The 24,048-nt window shown below is 43.8% G+C and overlaps 1 protein-coding gene across 1 annotated transcript; it reads left to right on the top strand.

Annotated features, from left to right (window-relative positions):
- The first annotated feature begins 2,089 nt into the window (after positions 1 to 2,089).
- Positions 2,090 to 22,558, top strand: LOC107385530 (V-set and transmembrane domain containing 2 like). Its single transcript, XM_015959472.3, has 4 exons — positions 2,090 to 2,335; positions 19,753 to 19,922; positions 21,954 to 21,998; positions 22,154 to 22,558. The coding sequence occupies exons 1-4, from the start codon at positions 2,227 to 2,229 to the stop codon at positions 22,409 to 22,411; spliced, it is 582 nt and encodes a 193-aa protein (XP_015814958.1). The 5' UTR covers positions 2,090 to 2,226; the 3' UTR covers positions 22,412 to 22,558.
- Positions 22,559 to 24,048: the final 1,490 nt, after the last annotated feature.

The raw sequence follows: 24,048 nt of genomic DNA on the forward strand, positions 1-24,048 counted from the left end.
ACGGCACATCCTTGTGCAAGCTTTATAAATCACGCAACTCAAAATATGAAACGTGCACACATGGACGTAGTTTTGACTTTAGAAGTGGGGGGCACACAACCAGCATGACCGTGTGTGTGTGTGTGTGTGTGGGGGGGGGGGGGGGTCTTTACCATAAATATACAAAAAAATGTAATATGGAATAGAAAACAGGCTTCAACACAAGTAGTTGTTTTCCACTGGTCCTAGTGCTCAGTCTTTTTAATCTAGTGTAATATTATTTTTGAATGGTAAAAAATGCAGGGGACAAAAATTAACTTTGGAAAAAATAAATATATAAACTACATCCATGTTTGCACATGTGTGAAATAAAATAATTATGAATTAGAATTTTAAATGATTTCTAAATTAGTTATCCTGCCAATATAATATCTTTTGGTGAATTGTTTAGATTTGAGTGATTCGGATGAATTTGATTCTGATTGGTTCAAATCACAAGTTACACTGTTTTTCTATTGTTTTATTCATTTATTTAGAAAATTAAACAGAGAATTATCATTTTGGAGCCTCGAGTCAATGTCAGGTAGATTGTGGAGTGCCACAGGGCAGTTGTTTGGGCCCTCTTTTGTTTTCTATTTTTATTAATGACTTACCTTTAATTTTAAAACATGCAACCATGGCTATATATGCAGATGACACTACATTATTTGTATCAGCACAAACAGAAGGCCAGTTAAATGATATTTTTAAAAAGGAGGTGGCTTTGGTCACACAATGGATTAGAATGAACAGGCTGGTAATTAATGCAGAAAAAAGTAAATGTATGATAGCTGGAACTAAATTTACACTACAGATGACACCTAGACTGCATTTGATGCTAGGTAATACAGAGATAGAGCAAGTAGAAGAATTAAAATTGTTGGGGGTAATTGTGGATTCTAGATTGTCATGGACTAGTCAAATAAATTATGTCTTGCAGAAACTTGGAAGAAGTATGGGCACAATCAAATATTGTTGTGAATTTTCTCCTCATTTGCTGATAAAAAAATTTAGTTCAAACATTAGCACTGTCTCATTTAGATTATGCATCAGTTATTTGGTCTAATACAAGTGAATTGAATTTATATAAGTTACAAGTGGCACAAAATAAAGCTGCACGACTTGTTCTGGGTTGTAATTACAGAACAAATGTAATGATGCATGACAGGTTGGCCTGGTCAACAGTGAAATGTAGACTAAAGTATTCACTGATAACATTTATAAGAAATATAATAAATACAAAAATACCTAGAATAATTTATGACAAGTTATCATTTCATTCAGACAAGCAACACAAGGTGCGCACTACCGCGCTGCAGAACAAATCAAAGGCAAAGAGCGGTTTATTACAGAGCCATGGTTGCATGAAATGCAATACGGAGATTTTTGTTATTAGAGAATAACAGAAGATGTTTTCAAAAGAAGTTAAAACTTTTTTTTGTTTACACAACATTAGATTTTGCACAATGAATTGCAATTGTGACTGAGATAACAGCTTCTATAGTTTTTGTTTGTTATGGAGGTGATGTGATAAGATTTTTAATTCTTGGATATATTTATTTAGTCCTCTGTGTAAACTCTCCGTATTTACTTATTTGTATTACTATTCACATGAACACTGAAGTGTGGTAACTTCATTTTATATCATTATTGCAGTTCAGCTAGTATGATTTGTGGAGTTTCTGGGGTTTGTTGTAGTTGTTGTTGATGTTATTGTCGTTGTTGTTGTTGTTGTTGTTGTTGTGTGTGTGTGTGTGTGGGGGGGGGGGGATATTTATAATGAAAATGGAAGAGACCTCAGTAAGATAGCTCCACACTATGGTGGAGCTAATGAGGTTCTCAATAAATAGATAAAAAATAAATGTCTCATAGGACCCCAATAAAGAGTTTGGTACCAGTAGAATTTAAATGAAATTTATGATATCTGGGTTAAGATCTAGCATCTTAACATTACATTACATGAAGGAGTTTATTAAAAGAACTGAAACTTGACTCTCTCTGATATCCCTCTGCTTAATTGGCTCGAGCCGCTGCACCTGTTTCTCCTTCCGCCTGTCTGATCTGTGAGGAGAGGAAACGCGGTGCTGTAGGTCCAGCTGCGTGTGTGTGCGGGGGAGGCTGTTCAGCACCGCCGGAGACTCTCCGTTATCGGTGTTCTGCGCCTCATGCCACAGTTGAATTCAGCATCTTGAAATACCGGCGGGAGACATGGAGGCGTCGGGGTTGATTTTAGGGATTTTACAGTATGCAGGACTTTATTTTCAATTTAATGCAGGTCTGAACGATGTGAAGATGGACAACCACGTCTCTGGGAACGGTAAGCTGTTTCATGTCTCTGACATGCAGAAGGAAGGTTAAGGATTGGTAAACATTTATTTGAACTGATTTGGTGGCTCTTTTTCTTTCAGTTGTTATTTTTGATAACAAAGACATCAAAGTCCATTTATAAGACATTAAATAAATGTAAATATTGCACTTTTACAGCTATTCTGATAGCCTACAAATACTTATTTAGAATGTCAGTTTTCAATATTAGTGCCAAAAGACTAGAGGACACAGTTAAAGAGCTTAAACTCATCTACCTGCATTGTCTTGATATACTACGAAATTACTTCTTTAAAAATTTATTTAATTACATGAAAGCTGATATACTGACAATTGGTATTTGCTCCTTAATGTCAGGTATTTTTCATAATTCACTGAAAACTGCTGCTGCTCTGAAGATAAGTAAATTAGATCCCTTAGTGATGAATAATTACAGACCAATTTCTACTCTGCCCTTCATTGTGAAAGTTATTGAAAAAGCAGTCATAGTCCAGTTTGAACTACTTCTTGGACATCTTGGATGGTTTTCAGTCAGGCTTTAGACAACACCACAGCATGGAGACTGCACTGATTAAAGTATTAAATGATTTCCATATTAATACAGATTCAGGCTAAACATTGTTTTAGTGATACTCGATCTCAGTGCAGCTTTTGATACTGTGGACAAGATCCTCTTTGATAGACCAATAAACTGGATGGGACTTTCAGCCACAGTCCATAGTTGGTTCCAATCATACCTTGCAGACAGGAGTTATGTTGTTTCTATTAGTGATCACAAATCGAAGCAAATCGCCCTGACATGCCGTGTCCCCCAAGGTTCGATTCTTGTACCACTGCTTTTCAATCTCTACATGCTCCCACTGGTCCAGGTCATAAACAATAACAACATCGCCTATCATAGTTATGCAGAGGACACCAAGATCTACCTAACTCACCTAATGAATCTCGTCCCCTGGACTCATTCTGTTAAGGCCTAGAGCAAGTTACTGACTGGATACAATCAAGTTTCCTTCAGTTAAACAAATATAAGACTGAAGTTTTTGTCTTTGGAAGTAAGGATAGGACAGAAGCCATTTCTCATTTCATTTCAACCACAAAGGCAATTCAAAGTGCTTTACAGAGGCAAGAACAGCAAACAGTAAATCAAACAAAGACATGTAGATTCATTTCAGATTCAAAAAACTAATAAAATCATAGTCAAAAGGGTAGCAGTTACAGTGTAGAAAGTGCAGCATACGAAACATTTATTCAAAGGCTGATGAATACATGAAGGTTTTTAATTTTGATTTAAAAGTTACTAGAACTGGGGCATCTGGTAAGGATGCCTCCTGGACGCCTCCCTGGTGAGGTTTTTCAGGCATGTCCAACCAGGAGAAAGGCCTAAAGGAAGACCCTGGACACGCTGAGAGACTATGTCTCACGGCTGTTCAGGGAACGCCTTAGGATTCCCACGGAGGAGCTGGTCCAAGTGGCTAGGGAGAGGGATGTCTGGGCCTCCCTGCTTCGGCATCTGCCCCCACGACCCGATCTCGGATAAGCGGTCGAAAATGGATGGATGGATGGATGGATGGATGGATGGATTAATGGATGGATGGATGGATGGATGGATGGATGCATGGATGGATGGATGGATGGATGCATGGATAGAATTGGGGCACATTATTGGTCATACGGAAGCTGATTCCATCTGTGTGCAGCATGGTAGCTAAAAGCAGCTTCAACCTGTTTGGTTCTTACCCAAGGTTCTACCAGTTGACTGTTTCCTTAAGATCTCAAAGCCCTGCTGGGTGTACATACAGGAAGGAGATCCGACATGTATTCTGGTCCCATGCAACTGGGTGATTAATGAACTAGTAAAAGCACTTTATAGGGTCTTTTTTGCCTTTGGGACTCTAGAGGCAGCTGATGGGTACCGGCCAACCAAGCGGAATGCGGTAAAACCCGGGCATGGGAGGAGTTTGGTGAGACCATGGAACAAGACTTCCGTATGGCTTTGAGGAGATTCTGGTGCACCATCCGGCATCTCAGAAGGGGAAAGCAGTGTGCTACCAACACTATTTATAGTGGGGACAGTGTGCTGCTGACCTCGACTCGGGACATTGTGGATTGGTGGGCAGAATATTTTGGAGACCTCCTCAATCCCACTGGCACATCTTCCAGAGAGGAAGCAGAGTCCAGGGACTTTGGGTTGAGCTCTCCAGTCTCTGGTGCTGAGGTCAATGAGGTTGTCATAAAGCTCCTCAGTGGCAAGGCCCCGGGGGTGGATGAGATATGCCCAGAGTTCCTTAAGACTCTGGATGTTGTAGGGCTGTGTTGGCTGACCCGGCTTTGAAATATCATGTGGACATCGGGGGCAGTTCCACTGGATTGACAGACAAGGGTGGTGGTCCCCCATTCAAAAAAAGGGGGCCCACAGAGTGAGTTCAAACTACAGGGGGATCACACTTTTGAGCCTCCCTAGTAAGGTCTATTCTGGGGTTCTGGAGAGGATGGTCAGGCAGATTGTTGAACCTCGAATTCAGGAAGATCAATTTGGTTTTCATCCTGGCCGTGGAACACTGGACCAGCTCTCTACCCTTAGGAGGGTCCTGGAGGGTGTGTGGGAGTTTGCCCAACCAATCTACATGTGTTTTGTGGATTTGGAGAAGGCATTTGACTACGTCCCTCGGGGGGTCCTCTGGGGGGTACTTCAGGAATATGGGGTACCAGGCCCTCTGATACAGGCTGTTAGGTCCCTGTATAACCGGTGTTAGAGCTTGATTAGAACGCCTTCATCAGGTCAGGGACGAGGTCCTGCCCCAAGTGGAGGAGTCAAAGTATCTCGGGGTATTGTTCATGAATGAGGGAAAGATGGAGCGTGAGATCAATAGGTGGATCGGTGCTGCATCTGCAGGTATGCAGGCGTTGTACTGATCTGTCGTGGTGAAGAGAGAGCTGAGCCAGAAGGCAAAGCTCTCTATTTACTGGTCGATCTACGTTCCTACCCTCACTTATGGTCACGAGCTTTGGGTAGTGACCGAAATAATGAGATTGCGGGTATAAGCGGCTGAAATTGTTTTTCTCTGCAGGGTGGATGGGCTCTCCCTTAAAGATGGGGTGAGAAGGTCGGTCATCCAGGAGGGGCTCGGAGTAGACCCACTGCTCCTCCACATAGAGAGGAGCTAGTTTAGGTGACTCGAGCTTATGGTAAGGCTTGGACGCCTCACTGGTGAGGTTTTGCGAATATGTCCAACCGGGAGAAGGCCTAAAGGAAGACTCGAGACATGCTGGAGAGACTATGCCCCATTGCTGGTCAGGGAACGCCTTAGAATTCCTCCAGAGGAGCAGGTCCAAGTGGCTGGGAAGAGGGAAGTCTAGGCCTCCCTGCTTAGGCTACTGCCCCCGTGATCTGACCCCAGAAAAGTGGCCAACACTAGATGGATGGATAAAAGCACTTGAAGTCACTTCTGTAGTTTACTGATAACCAGCGCAGAGATTTAAGAACAGGAGTGTTGTGCTTGTTTCTCTTGATTCTTGTTAAGACTCTAGCAGCAGCATTCTGAATAAGCTGCAGTTGCCTCACAGCTGTTTTGGGAAAGCCAGTCAAAAGACCATTGCAATAATCCAGTCTGCTGGAGATGAATGCATGAATGAGTTTCTCTTGGTCTTGTCTGGACATGAGACCTCTGAGTCGTATATTTGATGAAGATGATTAAACGCTGATCTAGTATTGTCTTAATGTGTCCAGTGAAGCTCAGATCTGAATCATTTATGACACCAAGATTTATAACCTGGGTCTTTGTCTTTATTCCTCTGGTCCCAAGTTGAGCAATAACCTCCATCCTATCCTTATTTCCAGAAACTATAACTTCAGTCATGTCTTTGTTTAACTGGAGTCATTAAATTGCTCCAAACACGGACAGAAAGAGTCTAGGGGACTACAGTCACTAGGTGATAAAACTAGAGATCTGGGTGTGAATTGTACAACTATGATAGGCAATGTTGTTATTGTGTATGACCTGACCCAGCGGGAGCATATAGAGATTGAAGAGCAGTGGTCCAAGAATTGAGCCTTGGGGGACCCCACATGTCATGGTGATCACCAAAAGAGACAACATAACCCCTGTCTTCAAGATAAAACTGGAACCAACTATGGACTGTGCCTGAAAGTCCCACCCAGTTTACAAGCGTAACAAGAAGGATGTTGTGGTCCAGAGTATCAAAAGCTGCACTGAGATCGAGCATCATCGGGACAGATGTTTTTGAGATTAGAGATTTGCCTGTAGTTATTCATGACTAAGAGATCTAAATGTATTTTCTTTAGAAGAGGCTTAACAGCAGTAGTTTTCAGTGATTTATGAAAAATACCTGACATTTAGGAGCACTTAATAATTTTCATTATAATTTGTTTGATCTTCTAAGCAAATAACCTGATCCCATTGAGATCCTGCTGAAAGCTGACAGTTTTTAATTAATATGGAGAAAAACAATAAAGCAAACAGCATAAAAGTATTTTATTCTCCCTTTGAATAATGGGAGCTTCAGCATCAGGAAACAGAGTTGTTGTGTCTTTATAGCTAGGTAATCCTCAAAAGAATTTTACTTTTTTTTAATGAGGCTCTTTGATAAATTGCCCAAGCAGAGGGGAGCCGAGCTTTCATGCAGAGCAGGGAGGCTGTATGCACTGTTCTGGAGAGTGCTTGTTAGTTTCAACCCTGACTCATTCGTTTCGGTGCATCTGATCCCAGCGCCCCAGTTTCCACTTGAGCTGAAGTGTAGATTGGATCACCTGCAAAAAAAAGGGGAAAAAAAGAAATACATGTTCCATCTGAAGACAAAAGACCCATTAGACGGACCAGCAGCTTCACCTCCTTGCTGCCACACATGTTCGATTATGGTTCTCACCTCCCTCGTGTACAAGGAGGTCAGACCTCAGCAGTGAGGGAAGACACAATAATTTGTGCTTGTGAATTGTTTTGTGAGGTTTTTATTTTTTGGAGATCATAAAGACACAATGATACTGTTTTTCTTCTCAAATGTCTCATGAAAGCCAGAATTCAGGTAACAATAGTTCGCAATATTTGAGCATTTTGACAGTTCATCCATTAATTCTCAGTGTGGGGGGTGCCCACCGATTCATTAGGCTTCCAAAGTGTCTGGAATCCTCTGCTAGGTCTCCTCTTAAAGAGGATGGCCAGCCCCAGCAGTTTTCATTGGCTTTCAATTTAATAGCACTCTGACAGTGCACGTCAAGGTGGGGGTGGACAGATTATAGCGTCAGGCTGTCAAAGCAAAGGCTGGTGGAGGGCTGGATGGAATGAATGAGACAAGAAAAGATGGCTGAAACAAAGTACACCTAGACTGTATTTACTGGAGGCAGGAGTGAGTCTAGGAAGTCATGACCTGAAGCGGATGCCTTCCTCAGCGGGCAAGAGATGTTTAGATGGGACGTAGCTCAAAGAAAGACATATCTGACATTTTCAGCAAACTCCAGTACATCAAAAAGAATAATTGTCAGAGAAATCGAGTCTGAAATGTAGTTTTTCTAAGAAAACAAATCCCAATGGGATAAAATCTAATATTTTATTAGGATTCTGTGTGCAAGCTATTGAAAGTCTTTGTATGGAATGGATACTCGACATATCTAGTATTGCTCCTCATGTCAGATCGAAAATGTTTGTGCTACTATTGACTATACAACTTACCAGGGGTCTCATTTATCAAGCTTGCTTATGCACAAAACGGGGTCGGAAAACTGCGTAAGTAACTTCCCACGCAAACGTTAGGATTTTTGAAAGAAAACTTAGCGGAAAAATGTGTGCTACTTTAAGTTGACTAAGGACCTTGCTTATGCACATTTTGGACATGGAGAGAACCTGCAGTGCTGCTGCTGAGAAGGATACAATTATGAAATCCTGCAGCATTATCACTTGTACTGCTGAGAACAAGACTCGTCACATGCACACACACACGCACGCACACACACACGCACGCACACACACACATGTGCCCACACACGTGCGCGCGCACACACACACACAGCCTGAAGTGCAGAATACGGAATGCTGAATATCAGCAGGGGGACAGATTGAGACAGAATGGCACGCGTCTCTGACAGTGTGTGTCCTGTCACTGTGACCCGACAAATCATGTGCCCTGGCTACTTGGACAAGGGAGATCTTCGTTTGAGTGGCTGGTTAGCGCACGTGACTTTAACCCGGGAGACTGGGGATCGAATCCCGATTGGACCATTTTGTTTTATATCCACCACAGATCTCTCTGAAGAACTCAGCACTGATGGCTTCAGCAATGCTGGCCCAGTCCTCTCAGTGTGTCCATTAAAAAATCGGGACATTAGTAAAACGCCAGCATATTGCAACCATTTGGACAGTGAGTGATGTCACTGATCAGCGCCAAAAGGCATCTACGGATGTTAATAAAATAAGACATTTTATTCTGTCAAACTAACTTGTAATTTATTCAGTAATGAGAAAAAGAGAGTGATTGTCGTCATCGTCGTCGACATCCTCTGCTTATCCGGGTCCGGGTCGCGGGGGCAGCATCCCAACCAGGGAGCTCCAGACCATCCTCTCCCCGGTCACCTCCACCAGCTCCTCCGGCAGGACCCCAAGGCGTTCCCGGACCAGATTGGAGATGTAACCTCTCCAACGTGTCCTGGGTCGACCCGGGGGCCTCCTGCCAGCAGGACATGCCCGAAACACCTCCCCAGGGAGGCGTCCAGGAGGCATGCTGACCAGATGCCCAAACCACCTCAACTGACTCCTTTCGATCCGGAGGAGCAGCGGTTCAAATCCGAGTCCCTCCCGAATGTCCAAGCTCCTCACCCTTTCTCTAAGGCTGAGCCCGGCCACCCTGCGAAGGAAACTCATTTCGGCCGCTTGTATCTGCCATCTTGTTCTTTTGGTCATTACCCAAAAGCTCATGACCATAGGTGAGGATTGGGATGTAGATCGACCGGTAAATCGAAAGCCTGGCTTTCTGGCTCAGCTCCCTCTTCACCACGACAGATCAGCTCAGCGTCCGCATCACTGCAGACGCCGAACCAATCCGCCTGTTGATCTCCCGATCCCTCCTACCCTCACTCATGAACGAGACCCAGAGATACTTAGGTCCTACCTGAAGTGGAGGAGTTTCTCTCCCGACCCGGAGTTGGCAAGCCACCCTTTCCCGGTCGAGAACCATGGTCTCAGATTTGGAGGTGCTGATCCTCATCCCAGCCGCTTCACACTCGGCCGCGAACCTACCCAGCAAGAGCTGAAGGTCAGAGCTGGATGAAGCTAGGAGGACCACATCATCCGCAAAAAGCAGAGACGAGATTCTCCTGCCACCAAACTCGACACACTCCACACCACGGCTGCGCCTAGAAATTCTGTCCATAAAGGTAATGAACAGAACCGGTGTCAAAGGGCAGCCCTGGCGGAGTCCAACCCTCACCGGGAACAGGTCCGACTTACTACCGGCTATGCGGACCAAACTCACGCTCCTCTGGTAAAGGCACTGAATGGCCCTTAGAAAGCCACCCACCCTATACTCCCGGAGCGTCCCCCACAGGGTGCCCCTGGGGACATGGTCATAAGCCTTCTCCAAATCCACTAAACACATGTGGATTGGTTGGGCAAACTCCCATGCCCCCTGCATCACCCTGGCAAAGGTATAGAGCTGGTCCACAGTTTCACGGCCAGGACGAAAACCACATTGCTCCTCCTCAATCTGAGATTCAACTATCGATCGGACCCTCCTCTCCAGTACCTTGGAGTAGACCTTTCCAGGGAGGCTGAGGAGTGTGATCCCCCTATAGTTGGAACATACCCTCCTGTCACCCTTCTTAAAGATGGGGACCACCACCCCGGTCTGCCACTCCACAGGAACTGCCCCCGATGACCACGCAATGTTGCAGAGACGTGTCAACCACGACAGCCCTACAACATCCATAGCCTTGAGATACCCAGGACGAATCTCCTCCGCCCCACGTGCTCCGCCGCTGTGTAGTTGTTTGACTACCTCAGCAACTTCTGCCCCCGAGATTGGACAGTCCATCCCCAGGTCTCCCGGCTCTGGTTCCTCCTCGGAATGTGCGTTGGCGGGATTGCGGAGCTCCTTAAATTATTCCTTCCACCGTCCAACTATAGCCCCATTTGACGTCAGCAGCTCCCCATCCCCACTGTAAACAGTGTGAGCGAGTTGCTGTCTCCCTCTCCTGAGGCGCAGGACAGTTTGCCAGAACCTCTTTGGAGCCGATCGATAGTCTTTCTCCATGGCCTCACCAAACTCCTCCCATGATCGAGATTTTGCCTCAGCAACTGTCACAGCTGCACCCCGCTTGGCTATCTGGTACCCGTTTGCTGCCTTCGGAGACCCACAGACCAGTCACGCCCTGTAGGCCTCCTTCTTCAGCCTGACAGCTCCCCAAACCTCTGGTGTCCACCAGCGGGTGCGGGGGTTACCACCACGACTGGCACCGGCCACCTTGCGACCACAGCTAGCAACAGCCGCCTCAACAATCGCAGAGTAGAACAAGGCCCACTCGGAGTCAATGTCGCCCACTGCTCTCGGGACGCGGTCAAAGCTCTGCCAGAGTTGGGAGTTGAAGACCATCTTAACAGGTTCTTCTGCCAGGCGTTCCCAGCAGACCTTCACTATGTGTTATGGTCTGCCAGGTCTACGCGGCATCTTCCCCTGCCATCTGATCCAACTCACCACCAGGTGGTGATCAGTTGACAGCTCCGCTCCTCTCCACTCGGGTGTCCAAAACATATGGCCGCAAGTCAGATGATACGACTACAAAGTCAAAGCAACCTAGACTGCCCTGGTACCAAGTGTACCGATGGGCATCCTTATGTTCGAACATGGTGTTCGTTATGGCCAAACTGCGGCTTGCACAGAAGTCCAATAACGAAACACCACTCGAGTTCAGATCAGGCGGGCCGTTCCTCCCAATCACACCCCTCCAGGTCAAGCTGTCATTGCCCACATGAGCATTGAAGTCCCCCAGCAGGACAATGAAGTCCCCTGATGGAGCATTATCTAGCACTCGTCCTAGGGACTCCCAAAAGGGTGGGTACTCTGAACTGATATTTGGCCCATAAGCACAAACAACAGTCAGGACCCGTTCCCCGGCCCGAAGGTGCAGGGAAGCAACCCTCTCGTCCCCTGGGGTAAACCCCAACACACAGGCAGAGAGTCTTGGGGCTAACAAAAAGCCAACCCCAGCCCTCCGCCTCTCACTCGGAGCACCTCCAGCAAAGGAGAGAGTCCAACCCCTCTCAAGGACTTGGGTTCCAGAGCCAATGCTATGTGTCGAGGTGAGTCCGACTATATCTAGCCGGTACCGCTCAACCTCTGCCACAAGCTCCTGCTCCTTCCCCACCAGCGAGGTGACATTCCATGTCCCAAAAACCAGTTTCCTTGTCCGGGGATCAGACCACCAAGGCTTCCGCCTCGGTCTGCCACCCGATCCACACTGCACCAGACCCTTCATGTTCCTCCTGCAGGTGGTGGGTCCACAGTTGGATGAGCCCATATATCCGGCTCGGGCTGGGCCCAGCCGGGCCCCATGGGCAAAAGCCCGGCCACCAGGCGCTCGCTCACGGGCCCCAACCCCAGGCCTGGCTCCAGGGTGGGACCCCAGTAACCCTCCGGGCGGGGTACTCCGACTCCTTGATTGTTCATCCATGAAAAAAATAACATTTTATGCTGCGGTCTGTAGGAGACTACAGAAGAGTGGAAATTATGGCATTGTGGGGGGCTCGCCACCACATTTTTTCAGCATTGAAAGTCTAGAAACAACAATTTCAAATCTGCTTGTTTTCTTTTCCTTCCATTCTGCTTTGCCAGCAAAATTTCCAGTTTTACAAATGCAGGTTGTTTGGAGATGTTGGCTGAGTGTCAGATGAACGTGAGACACTCGGTTAATCAGTGAGTTTGAGTGTAGTGTGCCGCTTAGACCCAAATGTGGAAGTGCTGGCGTTGGGAGGTTCGGATCTAGTAACACCAAAAAGCTCAGATTGGAGTGAGATGGTGTCACAGAAAATAAAGAAAAAGGACTTAACTAGTCTGAGGAGGAAGGATGCTGGGAAGATCGGTGAGGATCTTAGTTCTTGGAATGAACAGGATGAGTTGATGATTGAGCGAGCCGGTGAGTCTTACTTCCCTAAATAATTTTAGAGTTTTAAAGACATAACACAAACCTTTTCTAACGGTTTTGCTGGTAACAGAATTGCTTCGTATTTGTCCCTTATTTAAAAAAAACAACATTCAAAAGCAAACAGGACTAAATCTGAAAGGCTATTCTGTCTTTCCTCAGTTACAGACTCCTCCTACAGCACACTCAAATGTTGAAGCACACTTTGGTAAATGCCAGATCTACTTGTGCTTCCATGACCCAACCGTGACATTGATAAGCTCATTAATTTACTGTCTCTTTTGACAGCTTTTCTTCCTGCTCAATCATTTTGACTGTGGAAGCACCTTCATCAGTTTCACATGAACATTCACTGAGATGAAAAGCAGCCTTCTACCAATAATTTGTATTGTTAGGAGTAATTAGGTCACACCAATCTGTTTTCACCTTCACAGACTTTACCCATCTTGCCAAGCTCACATCTTCTGCACTAGTGCTCATAGTGAAGGAAAACACAATCACATAAAAGTTCTCAAGGTCGACCCAACTGAACAGAACATAATGTTTTTCATCACATGGTAGTCCAGATGGAGTAGAATGTGCACCTTTTAATTTTTTTTAAATGCCTGAGCACCGGGTTGTGCTGTCAACAACACATGCTACATCATGTTGCTGCGTCCAGGGAGGAAATGTGGAAATGGCTTCTGAGTCCCACATCCCAAGGGCTATGAAAAATTCACTCCACAAACCAGAAGTTTGGTGGCAACAAGCAGACAGCTGCCTGCTTGATTACCTGGTGCTGTTCTTGTTACATTATTTTTCCCTTTCACCTTGAGTTCTGCTGAAGGTCTCACTGTGAGCGGGTATTTCCCCAAGGACACTCCTGTTTGTTCCCATTATTGACTTTTTAGCAAATAGACTAGCTTTTTGTTTAATGGTAATCAATGGTTTTGCATGAAGCTATTGCCTCAGCCAGAACCATACTGAGCTAACATATGGTAGCAAAAGTATCATGAAGTATTATGATGCAAGCAAGGTTAATTGTGTACTTTTTATCAGTTGCTCTGATAAAATCAACAACCTCTGAGTACTTGAAATTTTTATACATATCTTCCCATCTCACCTTCTGCAAGTGATCTCATCCTTTCAAGCTCAGGTCCTCTGTTGTTATACATGTGTGTGTGTGTGCGTGTGCGTGTGCGTGTGTGTGTGTGTGTGTGTGTGTGTGTGTGTGTGTGTGTGTGTGTGTGTGTGTGTGTGTGTGTGTGTGTGTGTGTGTGTGTGCGCATGTGTGTGTGCGCATGTGTGTGTGCGCGTGTGTGTGTGCGCGTGTGTGTGCGCGTGTGTGTGCGCGTGTGTGTGTGTGTGTGCGTGCACGTGTGTGTGTGTGTGTGTGTGTGTGTGTGTGTGTTCTAGATTCAAGCTTTATACATCATCAGGAGGTCTCCTTATTGCAGAAGCCCCCTGTTTCATCCACTGTTCCCTTTGGGTCACTGCTATTATTAAACCCATTCATCAAATTAGTGAAATATTTTCCCGCAGAAAAAATAAATAAATAACACTCAGTTCAAGGCTATTTATACTCACCTTGGAGGGGAATTAAGGTGTTCAGCTGGAATTTTGTGACTTTTTTTTTCCAATAAATAATTTCTTGTCTTTGGTGCTTGGCAGATGTAACTCTTGAAAAAGGTTTATTAAATCTAAATTGCCCTTCTACAAAAGGTAGAGGACAAACATAAAAGTTTCATAACTAAATTCGATGGGAAATAACTAAAGGAGGTTACTGTAAAGCACAACGTAAGTGTGACTAAAAAGAGATGGTTAGCAAGTGAGATCATTCAAAGACAAATGCTTCCAAGCAATGAGAGCCACAGGAGGTAACCTGGCTCAACAAAAACTTACAACAGCTAACAAAAGCACATAAAGAGCACAAAAGCTCATATTAGCTCATAAAACAGAGTTTAACTTATCCCAGGCACAAAGTCTCTCATAAACAAAGATCCCAGGAGCTGTGGCGTGCACCAGACAAAATTTGATCCCCCTCCTCGAATGGGTGACAAAACACAAGTTTTTAAAGGCAGCTCGTCAAGAGCTGATTTGCTCCAGCTGGGTGTGGTGGGATCCATGGAGTGTCACTCTCCATGGTGCTGAACATGCTGAGTAGCAGGCAGGGGATCTGGAAAGCAGTATGTGATGATGGATGGATGGATGGATGGATGGATGGATGGATGGATGGGATGGTTGGATGGATGGATTATAAGTTAAGGATTTTTTGTAGGATTCTGAAATGTTTTTAAATTTATGTATTTTACTGGTAATTAACTTCTAAAACGTCAGAATTGTCAAAATGGAGAAAAAAACATGATAAAATTGTACCATACCATTTTATTTATAAAAGTGCTTTCAACATGGCATTACAACCAACCAAAGCGCTGTACAAAATAAAACAACAAAAGCATAAAATAGTCAGTCATTAAATCAATTACAAATATTATAACAAAGAACTGTTCCAAACAAAAACAATAAAAATGTATTAAAAGTAGTCAGACCACAGATTAAAGATGGGAAAACCACAGTGGAAGGAAGTATGACAAATTGTTGATGCTAAGAATCGAAGGCCATGGAGAAGTAGTGTGTTTTCAGCCTCGATTTAAAGACAGGAAGCAAGGGTGCTTGTCTAACCAGAAGGAGTAGTGAATTCCAAAGTTTGGGGGCACAAATACAAAAGCCCTTTCCCTGCGAGTCCTCAAATGCACCTTAGGAGGAGTTTATCTGCAGACCTAAGAGCACGAGAGGTGTGAAAGAAATAGAGGAGTTCTCGTAGATAAAAATCTGGTGATTTTTTTAGATATCACCAGCAGAAGCAAAATGCACCACATCTCATGCATAAAACACTAAAAATAAAGTTAATTTGAGCTGTTATAAGATGGCAGCACTACACTGTGGTCTTGGCTGCATTCAGACCAGCCATAAGTTCCTGTTTGGCCCTACTGTGTGTAAACGCCATTTTGCCTGACTGAGACCATTCTGCAGCAGGCTACAATGAGTAAGACATTAACTATTTGTAAGGCGGACACAAAAAACTTCAAAATGACAGAAATATTTCTTTCATCATTTAGCCAGCCTTCATTGGTCATTATGAACTTAAGGAAAAGAAACATAAAGAGTAATGTGTGGATATAGAAAAGATTGATTTAGCATTATTGTTTACCAGTTTGACACAGAAAAGGTCAGTTTGTGATTGGTGCTACTTTTTTCTGGCTGATGAGCATACATGTGAACATGTAATTACAGCTATGATGACACTTGCTCCTCATCCTTGCTAAGGAGTCTTCTGTAATTCCGTCCCCCTAAAACAGCTCAGCCTCCCTCCTCAATTAAGAATGAAACTGAGAGGATCGATTATTTCAAGTGCAGATTTATGCCTTTCATTTAGCCTCGGACCTGAGCTGAGAAATTATTTACCAGCACCCACTTTCTTGTTTGGCTCTGAGCTGTTTGTTTGCATTTTTAAACATATTTATGTCCTCCGTTGCATTGTTTTCTTTCATTACTGTGTCCTCTTTTTCATTTTTATTGAACCTGTGGTGGATGGAAAGCAGCTATCACTTCTATCACTGCTCGCTGAGCAATAAAGTGAGAAATACTTAGGAGGTCCGTTTAAATATGCATGTACTTTATGTGCAGCTTCAGACAAGGATCCCTTGCCTCAGCTTGAGGAGCACTCTGAACAGTGCTGCCTTTATGAAAATCTGTATGGACAAGGCCAAGCCAAGCAAACTCATTCTTTGCCAGCTTTATAGATATATAAATGAAACAGCTCAGTGTGCTCAAGATTTCTCTGGAAATCTATGCTCTCTTCAGATTTACATGTTTTTCATCTTTTCTGCAGCCTGGGCCAGCAGAGTCATCTTTTCTGTTGATTTTGCATTCTGGCAAGGTTACAGGACTGATTTCTAGAGTTGCTGCTTTGATTAAAGTCAGGAAACAGTTGGAGGTCTGCTGAACAGGCTTGTTACATGGTAGGGTCTAATGTACTATCACACACAGGAGCAGAAAGTGTGTTTGTCAACATGTTGTGTTTTACAGCTGGTTTGATGAGGCAAACCGAGAGGTAATTCCACAACTGTCACAGGGATTATCAAAGCCCGTTAGGGGATTAGAGCCAAAGAAAGGGTGTACATCAGCTGGTCAGTGAGATATATTATCACATTTATGATAGACTCCAACAAACACGATCTAGTTGCTAATGCAATAGACTAAATTATGTTTGAGTCTTAACTCTCAGGTGATAATGGTAATACAGCATAATTAACTGCACAATCTGTCCTGTCTGATGATTTCCTTTTATTTAAATGGTACATCTTGTGCAAAATTCCTATTTTGCTGCCATGTGGGTCTCTACTGCCTCTAATAAAGGGATACTAGGCAGTTTGGCTTGTTTTTAGCACCCCCTGGTGTGTTTAGTAGAACCAAAATTTAAACCTACAGTATCTCTTCTCTGTCCTTTCATCTTTTTAACTGCTGAAATGTCTCCACAGCCTTCATTGGCTTCTACAGGAGTGATTCATGACTAAATCAAACAAATCAGCTGCATTCATCTAAAACATGCTGGAAGCAGACTCCTGCACCAGGCATGTCAGTTCCACTTTTTTCACATATTTTCACATACTGTAAACTCAAATACAGAAAATTGTCTGAAACCTTTATCAACATGACCAACCAACAGTGCTCTCCCTTTGATTTGTTTACATAAAATAAATATAAGTACTATATGGAGGGAAATAACAATGTTTTACACTGCAAGTAGGGAAAATACAGTTTAATGCCACTTTCTTGTTTTTTTTTCACCACTAATACATAATAATTGACTTTTTCTCAGAAAATAAAAAAGATGTGTTCACCAAAAACAGCTTAATACCGAAAATGCATTTCATAACTACATCAATGCGCATTGTGATGAATTCAAGCCACAAAGCACAATACACACTATGATACACACTTACAGAGAGCGAGCGAGAGAGAAGCTCTATCTGAATGATGAACACGGGCAGAGCCAACAGGCAAGGCTCCAAGAGATCTAATTAGTTCCCTGGAGGACTTTGGAAATGCTGCTTCTTGCCAGACCCTGCAGGAGAGAGCCAGAGAAGCATGCACGTGTGCGCGTGCGCACGCACACACACACACACACACACACACACACACACAAACACACACATACACACACACACATACACACACACACACACACACACACACACACAGTTCACTTAACAAGAGGCAGAAAAACAGCAAATAGAAGAAAGACTAAATAATGAAAGTAGAAAAAAGATGTTTTACATCTGACCTTTAGAACATCTTTCTTAAAGATACAATAATTATGATTTTTTTTCTGTAAAATTATTACTCCAAAAGGGAGAGACACGCATGGATGGACTGAAACATTTTGCCCTCATACTTCTCCGTCTTCTGGGAGATGTTGCCAAGCAATTCTCCGCCAGGACAGCAGAGGGCGTAGCGCTGTTCTGTGATATCCTGTCATGTATCCAGTCCAAGATAGTGTGTTTATTTTGTGTTTTTATTTTATTTTTGTATTTAAGAGGCTCTTTAACACGGACAAATATGTCCCTCATTCTCCTCCACCTCTTCTTACACTCGCCACCTCTAAACCCAGGTTTCCCATCATTTGCATCCACGAATAAAATTCTTGCTTGCTTTTCTCTCCTCCAGTCACGGGGGAATAAAACGTTCATATTTTAGAGTTTTTCTGCGAGGTATTCTTCAAGCTGCTCCGTGTCTGCCGCTAGATATCCTCGGCTCTCTTTGTTTTCGAAGGCGCAATGGTGGCCGTGTAAACGACAGTGGTGCCCTCACCAATCACAAGCTTGCGTTCTCTGTCTCGATGGATGGATGTTTAGAAAAGAGAGCTCGACTCTGTCGGTCCTTGCGAGGGCTCTCCAGCAGGCCCGCAAGGATGGATAATGGCGTTGCGTGCGTCCGTCCCGACGCAAACGGAGAAGTATAATTTAGGCTTTAGTAAACAGGAAACAGGACTTTCTCGTTTCACAGATACCATTGCAGCTACACACTCACGCATGGTTTTTCCATGACCTCATGTAGAGGTGGTTTTCTGTTTGAGTGCAGGCAACGCCCTGACAACTCCTTATTATGTTTATGTATTTAGCAGACGCTTTTGTCCAAAGCGACTTACAAGTGATAATCGGCATGTTGCCCTTGAGCCTAACAACAACAATAACAGCAACAACTTGACATCAATCATGGAGAGGAGGGAACAAGGAGTGGACAGTAGAGGGGGGGACGGGTGCAGGGAGGGTGCTAGTTAAGAAGATGCTGTCTGAAGAGCAGGGTCTTCAGGAGTTTCTTGAAAATTGAAAAGGAAGCCACACTTCTGCTTGGAAGGTCATTCCACATTTGTGAAGCACATTTTGCTTATGTAAATTAACCTCTCTGTCAATAAAAGGACTGCATGAGGAAGTGAGATTTCAGTGCTCGTGTGAAAGTGTCACCGCATTCTTCTGCAGAGGAAAACTAACTTTGGCTCCAGTTGAGGGGATATTTAAAGCCCCAACAGTTACATTGTAACAGATCTCATTCTCAGCTAGCTGGGCAGTAGTCAGTTTTTCTCCTTTTAGAAAAGCTAAAGAGGGACATAGTTACTGTTTACAATTTTTTAGCTCGCGGGGTTGCCAGGTCTGACCATGTGTGCCTTTAAAGGTTTTGTGATTATGTTGCTGTTTGTGTCAATGTTTTCTCTATCACTTTCTCTTTTTTCATCCATCCTTCCCAAGTCCTTGTTCTGAACTCTCGTCACTGTTGATCTTTGCCCTCGTCTGTTTTCACTCCAGTTTTCTGACCCCTTGAAGGTTTCATTCCCACATTATGTCATTTTCTGATGACTTTGGGCTAAAAGGAGCCGAGCACCAAAGCTCTGACGCGTGGTACATCAATGAAACCAAAATCCTCTCTTACCTTCTTTTTCCTACTTTATTTCCTTGAGGCTTTATGTCTAAACTCAGAATCACATTCAAACAAGGAAGAGAAACCAGCAACTGAATCGTTTCTTAAATGTATTTATTAAAATGTTTTCTACTGTGTTGTCCCATTGAAGAAATGGAAATCTTGTACTGATGTAACATAACAATTCCAGGACTTTAAACATAGGGACAGCAGTAGCGATGGCGAGACGAAGCCAAACATTATTCAGTGGTAAACTTTAGCTTATTATTTTTCTTCAGCTCTTCTGTCATTTCTTCTTCTCTGTGTTGCAGCTCTCTTCATAGAGGTGCCAAGTGACATCACAACACACAGTGGTGAGGATGTGGAGATGGCCTGCTCTTTCCGGGGAGCGGGTTCCACCTCGTACTCCCTGGAGATTCAGTGGTGGTACAGCAGGAAGCGCAGAGACCAGCAGGACTTTACTTCTTATGCTACTAACAATGTAAGCCACCGAGGAAGACCAGTTTTACTATTGTTCCTTATTTACACACATTTATGAGATGAATAAAAGGGAAGCTTGCAGTTCATGAAAATATTTCTATGATGACGACAATTAGACCATAATACAAAAAAGTGAGGGAATTTGTGATTGGTCAGTTAAGGCCCTTTTACACTAGGGTCAACTCGGCCCCTAATTGGTGCATTTACATTGGGGTTGTTCGAGCAGAGCTGACCAATTTTTTCAGCCCTACTTCCCAGTCAACAATGGACTGACTGGTCATCTGAAGTGATGTCACTTTCACGCCAACCTACAGAGCCTTCCTTTGGCCTGATGGTGCGAGTGTGAAGTTTTGTGACAGAATAGTGCCTGGGTCTTACGCCTTGCTTGGTGACACATTCATGCTTGTCATGCACGAAGTTTCTTCCGTAATAAGAGCCACAGTCTGAGTACCAAGTACAAAATACCTCAACATCCCTCGTTGCTTTTAACCATCTTATCACACTTGTCTCAACAGATCTTGCTCCTTGCTCACACCCACATTTGTTTACTAACTTGTGGCACTTACGAAAGACATCACATACTTCTCTGTGGCACTTTGCTAAGGAGAACCCACCCATGTCCCCACACACTTCACCTTGATGATAGACAGGTGTGTGTGTGTGTGTGTGTGTGTGTGTGTGTGTGTGTGTGTGTGTGTGTGTGTGTGTGTGTGTGTGTGTGTGTGTGTGTGTGTGTGTGTGTGTGTGTGTGTGTGTGTGTGTGTGTGTGTGTGTGTGTGTGTGTGTGTGTGTGAAGGTGGAGCGGGACATGACCACTACTGCATGACAGATAGGTATTTAAAAATTATTAGGAACACAGCAAAAGTAAGAACATGCATACTCTAAATGTGCAATAGCATGATTGCGAGGTCTGAATCCTTGTTCGTCTTTGAGCTCTCGCCATTCTGAAAGCTCTTGTTTGATACCTATTTTGGTCAGACACACTTATTCTCTTCTTAGCTCCATCGGATAAATGTCTTCTTGTCTCTTCTGAAGCTCCATCATGATGAAAACAATGCAATAAATGCTAACCAGGCTTACCTTGCTTATCCTGAGGTGCAAACATGGATTACTGTAAAGCGCCACTGCTTCTTGCGGGATAGGTGACCTTTTGAACTGCAGCGGACTGACCTGAAGAGGCTGTAGCTGCAAACGTGATTGTCTGCCCACAGGCAGCAGATTGGCTGGAGAGACTTTTTATTCACTTTTGGATAGGGTCATCTATGCACCTACTGGCTCAAGAAAATTAATTTTTTAATAAAAACGTTACTTAGTGTACATTTAATTTAACATATTTTAAGAGTGATCACTAACCATAACAACAAAACGTGTTTGATGCTGTTTTGAGTCTGGTTAAAATTGCTGGATCAGATGTGTGCTTTTTGAAGTCACAACACCTCTTTCCTTCCCTCAGGCTTTAGCCGGTCCAGCTGAATGCCAAACACTCAGGCCTTCTGACATCGACACGGGCTGAGCCTCTAGTCTAATGTAAATCAGTACCAGTCAAACATAATATTAGCCTTGTGGAACAGGAAACCAAGGTATAATTGCTGATTAGCATTTGCCAGCAGTAGGGGAGTAGGTTGCCCCCCCCCCCCCCCCCCCCCCCAATCATGGGGGAGGCTCAGGCTCCCCTGTTGCGCCTCTAGACAGTGTAATTGGCTCTGAGAAAGAAATAGATTTTCAAAATCTCTCTCTGCTCCATGCATAATTCATACCTATGCCCAAAAGAATACCTCTGTGCTTCTGCATACATAATCACACACACACACACACACACACACACACACACACACACACACACACACACACACACACACACACACACACACAGGTGTGAAAGGCTCAAATACAAGAAGGAGTAACAACAACGGGGTTCTGTTGTACAAAAGGCTATGAAAACCTCAGATTTACTTGTTTGTGTTGCTTCAGTGACAAATTGCTGTCAAAAGGTTTACTTAGAGATGCATAAATGATGCTTTTCGTTCTGCAGGTTGGAACCCTTGAGGAAATGTCCAAAGATGCAACCAAAATTAGTGTAAGTGGCTCCTGTCGGCTAGAGCAAAGTTTAAAAAAATAATAATGACCCAAACCTTATATTCAAGATATTTTCTGTTCATTTTTCTAAACAAATGCGTCTTCAGAGTGTTTAGTTCCTACAATTTTTAGTTTCACCCTCTTTGTCCTCATTAGGTGGTGAAAGTGGCCGGTAGCAACATCTCCCATAAGCTTCGTCTCACTAGGGTCAAACCAACAGATGAGGGCACGTACGAGTGTCACGTCATCGACCACAGCGGTCTCGTGGTGCAGCGCTACCGCGTGCAGGCTTACCTCCAGGTGGCGCCCGAGAGGAGCCTCGAGTTGGAACCAGAACACGTCTCACAGCAGCGCTCCGCCTTGCCGACAGGGAGCAGGGACGTGGGGGGAGAGAGCAGCTGGCAGCACCTCTGACTGTACGGGTAGCTGTGTGCTTTAGACGGAGCAGATCTGCATGTTCATCACTTATCTCTGTGAAGAGGGACTGTCATTGCTCTATCTGCCACCACATTAACCCCTATAGCCCTGGCTTTTGTCTGTTATTACTTGTGATCTTTTGGGACATATTTTACTGTCAGTTACTCTGTTTCAGTCCTGTTTTTTAAAGAGATTTTTTCTTAGCTTAAGCTGTAAGTTTGAAGGTTGTGCCACAGTTGTTTTATTTCTGAGAATTAGTTTTATGTAAATAGGAAACTTCCTTTTGGCGATTTATGTTGTACTTTGCAAAGATGCAGTTAATGCTGCAAAATAACAATTGAATTTTCAAAGTTAGATCCAAAGAAATGTTTGTGAAATGAATAATTTAAGCTTTAAGAACCACATTTAAATATTTGAATTCCTCACATAAGGTGTTTTTCCAGCAACGCCGAGCCTAAAACAGCTCAGCGTGGTTTGAGGCTGCCCATCTGAATGTAGTTTTGTTCCCATGCCAGCTCCATGTGAAAGTGGGTGCGCCCCTCATAGGTGAGGGGGGTACGTGAGTTTTACTCATGACAAAATAACAGGAGATGATCAGTAAACAGTGTAAGGTAACCCGTATGCTCCACAGAAACATAACTTGGCTGAAAAATGATGCTGATGGACATTTTGCTCAGTTTTATGGCTTTTTGTCGGACTCTGAACCAGGAAGTGGCTGCAGGCAGTGAAACAGAAGGCAAACAACTATGGAGTGACTCCGCCCCCTAGCCAGTCGGTGGCTAGAGTCACAATGCCAGCTCGACTCGGCCTTGCTAGGTACCTCAGTGGAGCAGGGACTAAAAATAGGGGAGAAAGTAGAGGGAAAATACCAAACCATGCCCTTGGAACTGGTCGGGCCGAGCTGCACCGGTCCGAGTTACTCTGAGTAGTACTCCTGGAAACTACCTTTAGGCTGCTGACCTAGTGACCCGATCCTGGATAAGCAGAGGGAAAATACCTCAACGGAGCAGGGACTAAAAATAGGGGTCCAGTCCAAGTTTCTCTGAGTAGCACTCCTGGATAACCACGTAAAGAGGCTGTACCAGCTCTTTATTATTTTTTGGTATCATTTATTTTTCATTGTCGACTTTTAACAAACATTTACCACTAAATACCAAGTGCATCTTAACCAACTGTTATTGATTACATCTGTAAATTTTCAGTATCGCTATTTTGTGGAGAACATCATTTGATGTAATGTTGTTTTCTACATTTGTCCCTATTGTTGTTGTTGTTGTTTCTTTTAAATACATTTGTTGGAAATGCCTTGCTATTTTCTTTAGATTGCTGTGGGGCTTGCTTTATTATAAAGAGGATAATGAAAAACAAACAAACATAGTTTCAATTCAATTTGTTCATTTGATCCTCTGTTCGTTACTTTACTCATTTAATGCTAATTGGACACTAAATAGGACTAATATTTTGAAATAAATTTGGAATTATGCATCAAACCCTATTTAGTCTGTATCTAGTTTTTCAACAAAACTGATTTAATTCAATCTATAAATTATTTAAATGCTCAAAACAGAGGTCACTACTCTGACCAGCAGAGGGCAGCATTTCTTCCACATTCATTTTTACACAGGGAAAACGTT

This window comes from Nothobranchius furzeri, chromosome 3 (genome assembly GCF_043380555.1).
Source record: "Nothobranchius furzeri strain GRZ-AD chromosome 3, NfurGRZ-RIMD1, whole genome shotgun sequence".
Lineage (NCBI taxonomy): Eukaryota > Metazoa > Chordata > Actinopteri > Cyprinodontiformes > Nothobranchiidae > Nothobranchius > Nothobranchius furzeri.

What these genes read in the sequence shown, in the direction of transcription:
- LOC107385530 (XM_015959472.3), top strand. Translation starts at nt 2,227, where the DNA reads ATGGAGGCGTCGGGGTTGATTTTAGGGATTTTACAGTATGCAGGACTT. An exon ending in CAACCACGTCTCTGGGAACG is followed by an intron (nt 2,336 to 19,752) that starts GTAAGCTGTTTC and finishes TCTGTGTTGCAG; the next exon opens with CTCTCTTCATAGAGGTGCCA. An exon ending in AAGATGCAACCAAAATTAGT is followed by an intron (nt 21,999 to 22,153) that starts GTAAGTGGCTCC and finishes TGTCCTCATTAG; the next exon opens with GTGGTGAAAGTGGCCGGTAG.